The sequence below is a fragment of the Aplysia californica genome, unplaced genomic scaffold (genome assembly GCF_000002075.1).
Source record: "Aplysia californica isolate F4 #8 unplaced genomic scaffold, AplCal3.0 scaffold01207, whole genome shotgun sequence".
Classification (NCBI taxonomy): domain Eukaryota; kingdom Metazoa; phylum Mollusca; class Gastropoda; order Aplysiida; family Aplysiidae; genus Aplysia; species Aplysia californica.
Genome location: NW_004798477.1, coordinates 65,174 through 73,451, shown reverse-complemented (window position 1 = coordinate 73,451; position 8,278 = coordinate 65,174). Strand labels below are relative to the sequence as shown.

Genomic DNA, 8,278 nt, shown 5'->3' with positions numbered 1-8,278 from the left:
GCGTGTAGGGGCGGAGCGTGTTGGAGAATTTAAGGGTGATCCGGGGGCGAGTGCTTAGGGATATTTTTTAGCGATCCGGGGCGAGTTGGAGTGTAATTGGTTGAGGTTCCGTGCTTTGTGCTGCTCTGACCAGCGCTTGCTTCCCTTCCCCAGCGTGTTGGACAACCGCTCCTCTGGTCCGGCCGTGTTCTTCCACCGACAGTCGTGGACGTGTATAAAGGTAAGCTGTGTGTGGTCAGTGTGGACGTGTATAAAGGTCACCTGTGTGTGGTCAGTGTGGACGTGTATAAAGGTCACCTGTGTGTGGTCAGTGTCTCCTGGCTTGTGTTTCTCTCAAACTGTGTGTGGTCAGTGTCTCCTGGCTTGTGTTTCTCTCAAACTGTGTGTGGTCAGTGTCTCCTGGCTTGTGTTTTTCACACACTGTGTGTGGTCAGTGTCTCCTGGCTTGTGTTTTTCACACACTGTGTGTGGTCAGTGTCTCCTGGCTTGTGTTTTTCACACACTGTGTGTGGTCAGTGTCTCCTGGCTTGTGTTTCTCTCAAACTGTGTGTGGTCAGTGTCTCCTGGCTTGTGTTTTTCACACACTGTGTGTGGTCAGTGTCTCCTGGCTTGTGTTTTTCACACACTGTGTGTGGTCAGTGTCTCCTGGCTTGTGTTTTTCACACACTGTGTGTGGTCAGTGTCTCCTGGCTTGTGTTTTTCACACACTGTGTGTGGTCAGTGTCTCCTGGCTTGTGTTTCTCTCAAACTGTGTGTGGTCAGTGTCTCCTGGCTTGTGTTTCTCTCAAACTCATCAAAATAGTACTTTATGTTGTAGTTTTTTAAAACTGTTTTTTCTGTTCTGTTTTTTAGTGGGTGGTTGGTAGTGGCCTTTGTGTGGTGTACTTCTTCTTTACTTTGCTACTCTCTAGTGACATCTCCTATCTTGGGCACATACTCTCTAGTGACATCTCCTATCTTGGGCACATACTCTCTAGTGACATCTCCTATCTTGGGCACATACTCTCTAGTGACATCTCCTATCTTGGGCACATACTCTCTAGTGACATCTCCTATCTTGGGCACATACTCTCTAGTGACATCTCCTATCTTGGGCACATACTCTCCAGTGACATCTCCTATCTTGGGCACATACTCTCCAGTGACATCTCCTATCTTGGGCACATACTCTCTAGTGGCATCTCCTATCTTGGGGACATACTCTCTAGTGACATCTCCTATCTTGGGCACACACTCTCTAGTGACATCTATCTTGGGCACATACTCTCTAGTGACATCTCCTATCTTGGGCACATACTCTCTAGTGACCTCTCCTATCTTCGGCACATAGGGGCTACGTAGATGACCTGTTTGTGTTGCTTGTGCTGTAAAATTCTCTGACTAAAACGAAAACAAACCTAGGAAAATGAAAGCTATGCAGCACACAAACTGTCGTCTTAAGCGACAAATCAAGTTCCTCCTGTAGCTATTTTCGGTAGAATCAATGTACCAATTTCTGTAACAATGGACTGTCTACCATCTACAAAAGTAAACGTGTGTTGACGATAGCTAAAACATGACATGTGCAGCTTTCTACTAACCAGATGGCGATGTTTTGAGAGGATTGGGCGAGGGGTCAGAAACAACGGAATGTTCCAGTTTCTGTCTGGCGTTGCCCACATGTCAATGTTGCCTACATCCTAGATGTCAATGTTATCTACATCCTACATGTCAATGTTATCTACATCCTACATGTCAATGTTATCTACATCCCACATGTCAATGTTATCTACATCACACATGTCAATGTTACCTACATCCCACATGTCAATGTTATCTACATCCCACATGTCAATGTTATCTACATCCCACATGTCAATGTTATCTACATCCCACATGTCAATGTTGCCTACATCCCACATGTCAATGTTATCTACATCCCACATGTCAATGTTATCTACATCCCACATGTCAATGTCACTTTTTGCCTTTTGTCTTTCAGCTGTTGGGCAATATTTTGTCCTGGCACCAGTTGATCTCTGCCCCGACCCTGCAGCGACTGGCGTTGTCCGGCTTGCTGAACCGCTACATCGTGGTGGGCCTGGTCTCTTCTCACATCAACAGGGAGGCCCTGCACAAGTGCCAGGCTGTGAGTTTGAGACAGTTTGTCTGCTGTGGCTGTTCTCCTCCGCTGTGGTTGTGTTGTACATAGTTCCAATGATGACGTGAGCTATATCGGAATAAAATGTTGTTCCCGCGTCCCATCCGGACATAAAGGATTACCTTGTTATTGAAACTTCCTGGGCCTTCGACATATTGTGGTAGGGTGGCCAGTTCCTTTCCACGCCGCCTTTACTTCCCCAGCTTGAAGTCAGGTACCCATTACTGCTGGGTGGGCAGGAGGGGGTGAAAAAAATCTGTGTCCAAACTGAGGCTCGAACCCGGACTTTCCGCTTCAGAGAGGAGCACACTTACCGCTCCATCACCACACCCTCTATATCGGAGTATAATATATATATATATATATACACACACAGTAAAGTGTGCTTCTACCAAACACAGTCAATCCAACAACAGCGGTACACCCAAGGCAATGAAAGTCCCCAATTGTTTCCCTCGTACTTGAGCAACCTCTCTAAACGGAAAACCTGGCAGTCCCGCAGACCCGATTCCCCCTGGCTTTGTGTGACAGGAGACACTTTTCTGTTGTTCGATGTATCAGAATCTTCCGCGGATACCCTGAAATCCGAGATTTACAGTCTTCTCCACTTTTTCCCTCCCAGTTCCTACTTTCAGTGAGTAGCGTGGTACGTGCAAATTATCCTCCGCTTATCGATAATACGATGCCTAGCAATGGGCCTATACGGTAAGTTTGAACATAGAATCAAAGAAAGGTGACAAGGTTACTGTTTGTGTTGGTGATTCTACTTACTCTGCCTTCTTCACTGTCACGCGACATATATATCTGTGGACACCTTAACTCTTATCCTGCGTCTGTGCCCAGATGCGTATCTTATCAGCAACCGATTACGTCGGACGTGCCGGGCAGGCCGCCGGGGTCACTCAGTGTGTACTGTTGGTGTACAGCGCGCGCGCCGGGAAACGTGTGTTTTCCCTATGAATACCGCGGGAGTGTGTTAACTGATGATGAAAATAACGCTCTATCCTTCATAGCTTTCTATTTATAAAGTGTTACAAACACATGAATAACCCCATCTCACAAGCTGATAAGACATTACGAGTAGTTACACCCATTTGAATAACCTTTCTGGGCGCTCTTGTTGTTATGAATGACCTGAGGTTCGAAAAGGGATAATTTATGTCAATTTCCGAATGTTTTACACTCAAATTGTTCTTTGTACCTGCACAAGGGTATTCAAAACTATCAAACAAGCTTATTTTTTATCAGGTAGTATCATTTCATACAAAATCAAGCTCATTTGAAATATTTTGTACAGAAAAAAGGAAGTCTTGTTTCCTGACTATCCTTTCAAGCTCCTCATGTCTAAGTGGGTCAATTTCTTCTATAATTTCATTGGATGAACATCTAGAGCTATCAACTTGGCATGTTTTGAATGAGACGTATGCCTCGATTACGAACCAACGCAGGTGGTTCTAGAAGAAGGCCACAAACGCACACAAACTCAAGCAGACTGACGCACACACACTTGACCTGCGTGAATGGGGATCCGACTCAGGACCCGAATGACACGTAAGAGGATGCGCGTGCGCTGAGCCAGGAGCTACACTGACTCGGGACCAGAACGTAGGCGAGGTGCCGAAATAGGCTTATCGGGCGACATAAACCCGGCTCCCGCAGGATGAGGGTTAAAGTCAACTTGGCAATCACCTCGGTGATTTGTCGTTGATCCCGATTTTTGCTCTTGAGATCGTGATTGTTACGGTCTCCAAGAACTGATTGTTACATTTGATAGAGTGGTAGGTCTCCAAGGAAAACGCCTCACGTAAAGAAATGTGCCGGGAAGGAAAACTTTGTGGTGAATTGATACAAACGTTGACACGGAGATGTGAGGACATGTTGGTACAGATAGATGGGGGGAAACAGAGGTGGTCTAATCAGGGGTCGTGTGTTGGTGTCATGCAATGTTTACTTTTGTTAAGTTTCTGCTGGAATGTTGGTTGTTTCGATGTATGGAATTATTCTGTTGTTGATTTGTTGTTCTCTTTGTCCAGATTATCTCCACCTTCCCCAAGGAATGGTTCAGCAATCTGGAGGGGGACTCCACGGTCCCTCAGCTAGAGAATCTGTGCCGGTATTTAGTGAGTGCTGCCAAGACACTTCACAAAGCTACGGCGCTTGAAAAGGACTGCGACAGGCTAGAGGGGAGGTAAGTCTTGTCGTGCTGATTTCACACCATTCTCTCCCCCCCCACCCCCCCTCCATTCCCTTTCAATCGCAGATATTTAAACTTCGATTCAAGATAGATTAGTATTCTTTTTCATGGAAAATAAGACAAAAGGAACTGGCTTGAAAAGGATACTCATAACTTTACATGTCCAAAATTTTATGAGCGCCTGAGTCCACTACGCCATGACACATATATGTATGTAGTATACGTATGTTTAATACAAACAAACATTTTTTATATGCTTCTCGTTGGAAGTATGGATCCAAGAATCTATCTGTTAGCAAGTGTTATTTCTTGACTCGTGTAGATTCCCAGACCTCAACCTATGAAGATAGTCAGGGGTCAGTCTCATCAGTCGCCGCCCGTCTTACAAAAACAACATTTGATTGGCAAGCTCTGAACTGATCCAAGCCCAGAAAACAAAATATTTGGAGCAATATAATATATCCGATATATCTAATATTTCTTGCTTTCTTTCAACATTTAGAATTTGAATTTCAACAAAATGATTCTGGACCATATGCTACCAATACCGCAGATTAAGAAACTGCATTTTTTTTTTTTTTAAAATAAAAATGTTGGGCTTGGTATGTAATTTAGCTTGCAGAAGAGTGTTTCCCTTTGAAGTGTGGCCACGTTTGTGAGTGTTTCCCTTTGAAGTGTGGCCACGTTTGTGAGTGTTTCCCTTTGAAGTGTGGCCACGTTTGTGAGTGTTTCCCTTTGAAGTGTGGCCACGTTTGTGAGTGTTTCCCTTTGAAGTGTGGCCACGTTTGTGAGTGTTTCCCTTTGAAGTGTGGCCACGTTTGTGAGTGTTTCCCTTTGAAGTGTGGCCACGTTTGTGAGTGTTTCCCTTTGAAGTGTGGCCACGTTTGTGAGTGTTTCCCTTTGAAGTGTGGCCACGTTTGTGAGTGTTTCCCTTTGAAGTGTGGCCACGTTTGTGACTGTGTCGTTTGTTGTTCATGTTTTGTTGTTGTTCTTCTTCCAGGGAACTCGTGAAACAGATGAGCAAGCACCTGGTGAACATCCACGCCATGGACCACGCCATGTCCCTGGCCACAGAGTTCAGCTTCAAGATTGGACAAGTTTAAATTAAATCACATGTTTATTTGATGATATATGAGATGAAGATCTTGATTTCTTTTGACCTTCTAGTTATGAAGACACTGTTATGGTCTACATGCAGATCACAAATGTCTTTTCAGAAATTTGTTTGGAAGGGTTTTCATCAGTTGAATCCCCCGCTCCCATGAGTGATCCTGTGCCTGTAACAGCTCTATGTCATGCCAGTCTATGTCATGCCAGTCTATGTCATGCCAGTCTATCTCATGCCAGTCTATGTCATGCCAGTCTATCTCATGCCAGTCTATGTCATGCCAGTCTATGTCATGCCAGTCTATGTCATGCCAGTCTATCTCATGCCAGTCTATGTCATGCCAGTCTATCTCATGCCAGTCTATCTCATGCCAGTCTATGCGAGTTCATGACGAGAGTTGTGAAACCCATCTTGTCAGGTCCTCAGGGCAGAGGTGTTTAACCGAATCTCTCGGGATTGGGGGCAGACTGGGCGTACACTGAAGGTTGAGGGCTGAACTGGAGAAAGACTCACTGAGCAGTGGACGACTAAACCATTTTGATTTGAACTGGAGAAAGACTCGCTGAGCAGTGGACGACTAAACCATTTTGATTTGAAATGACATGTACTAGAACAGACAAAAACTAAAATAATAGCAAAGGAAGGCGTACCAGTTTTGGCTCACATGCCATCTTGTCTGCTGGATGTTTGACATCTTGTCCTGCCAACAAGTTTGTTCTTGATTAGAGTAAAGTTCTGTGTCATGGCTGGCCAACAAGTTTGTTCTATTTCAGAGTAAAGTTCTGTCTTCTTCTAATGGAGATACTCAGGATGGACTGCCTAAAATTCTCTCGTGGGCCAGATATAATTTGTTTGGTGGGCCGGATGTGACCTTGGGACCTGTGACTTTAGGTGATGAGATGAGAGTGATGTCATCTGTCTGTTTTTTCTGATATTTTGGCGTAAGCAAGGAGGATGGTGTAAGCAAAGAGCATGGTGTAAGCAAAGAGCATAGAGCATGGTGTAAGCAAAGAGCATGGTGTAAGCAAAGAGCATGGTGTAAGCAAAGAGCATGGTGTAAGCAAAGAGCATGGTGTAAGCAAAGAGCATGGTGTAAGCATAGAGCATGGTGTATGCAAAGAGCATGGTGTAAGCAAAGAGCATGGTGTAAGCAAAGAGCATAGAGCATGGTGTAAGCAAAGAGCATGGTGTAAGCAAAGAGCAAAGAGCATGGTGTAAGCAAAGAGCATGGTGTAAGCAAAGAGCTTGGTGTAAGCAAAGAGCATGGTGTAAGCAAAGAGCAAAGAGCATGGTGTAAGCAAAGAGCATGGTGTAAGCAAAGAGCATGGTGTAAGCAAAGAGCTTGGTGTAAGCAAAGAGCATGGTGTAAGCAAAGAGCATGGTGTAAGCAAAGAGCATGGTGTAAGCAAAGAGCATAGAGCATGGTGTAAGCAAAGAGCATGGTGTAAGCAAAGAGCATAGAGCATGGTGTAAGCAAAGAGCATGGTGTAAGCAAAGAGCATGGTGTAAGCAAAGAGCATGGTGTAAGCAAAGAGCATAGAGCATGGTGTAAGCAAAGAGCATGGTGTAAGCAAAGAGCAAAGAGCATGGTGTAAGCAAAGAGCATGGTGTGAGCAAAGAGCTTGGTGTAAGCAAAGAGCATGGTGTAAGCAAAGAGCATGGTGTAAGCAAAGAGCAAAGAGCATGGTGTAAGCAAAGAGCATAGAGCATGGTGTAAGCAAAGAGCATGGTGCTGATGATGAGCTGAAGTTCTAGTAGCCTTTGCTCACCGCATGGACGGAACAAGTTCCGTTGGAGAATCCAACTCTAGTTCAGTTTGAGAATCCAACTCTAGTACAGTTGGAGAATCCAACTCTAGTACAGTTGGAGAATCCAACTCTAGTACAGTTGGAGAATCCAACTCTAGTACAGTTGGAGAATCCAACTCTAGTACAGTTTGAGAATCCAACTCTAGTACAGTTTGTGTCCTTGTTGTTCCGGGATTTAAAAAAAAAAAAATCACTCTTTATTGATCCCTGTGCGGGAACTTTGGGTTAGAATGGTAATCATAGAGAAGTACCGTACATAATTAAACACAAAAATATACACACAAAGAATGCCAAATGTACCAATGCAGAACAATTTGACGGACAACATGCCATTGCTGACGGCCAGTGTGTTTGTACAAATCAAGTACTAAAACTTTAGGATGTGATGTCTCCCTCCTTTGTGGATTTATTCTTCTGTTACTTTCTGTTTGTTTGGGCATTGTTGTGATTGGGACTGCTGTGAATGCATGTGCTGGAGAGGGAACCACAGCTTGTGGGAATGTCTGCTGCTTTGTACATTTCCGATTTGGGAATTAAAAAAAAAAATTTGGGGGGGGGGGGAGGGTTGGCTTAAGTTTTGTTTTGCCTTTCCATTGGGAAATTCTGGTGTGCATTTTCTTGAAAAGATGTAGACATTGAGGTTGTGCTTGGTTGTTTGGATGCTGCTGTTGTTGAATCACATTGTTCTGTTCTGTGTTGGATGGAAACATTAAAGAGTTGATGCTGCTATCCCGAGTGTCTGTGCTTTGTGCATCTTCTAATTTGTTCTAAACCATGATTTTTCGGTGGTTGGCAGGTGCTCTGGTGTGGTTTGCTCTTTCTTTGCTATCTGACATCTATCGTCCTGATCTCTCCTCCTTTTTTTGTGTGTTTGTGTAACACAATGAGACTGGGTCGTGATCTATTCCACTACACAGTCCTAAATGAAATCAGAGCCACAGTTCTCCCTCGGAGACCCAACAACACTGACAACACACTCTGTGGAACAGCGGACCTGCACTTACTCCTACCTATGTACTACGTGGCAT

The 8,278-nt window shown here is 44.4% G+C and overlaps 1 protein-coding gene across 1 annotated transcript in view; it reads left to right on the top strand.

The window, feature by feature from the left end:
* LOC101858230 (PAX3- and PAX7-binding protein 1) overlaps positions 1-7,979 on the top strand; it is a 44,212-nt gene extending 36,233 nt beyond the window's left edge. Inside the window, exons 17-19 of the mRNA XM_005112201.3 lie at positions 1,982-2,128; positions 4,174-4,328; positions 5,335-7,979. Of these exons, the coding sequence (XP_005112258.1) occupies positions 1,982-2,128; positions 4,174-4,328; positions 5,335-5,437 (405 nt within the window). The 3' untranslated portion in view covers positions 5,438-7,979. The remainder of the gene's footprint in view (positions 1-1,981; positions 2,129-4,173; positions 4,329-5,334) is intronic.
* The last annotated feature ends 299 nt before the right edge of the window (positions 7,980-8,278 follow it).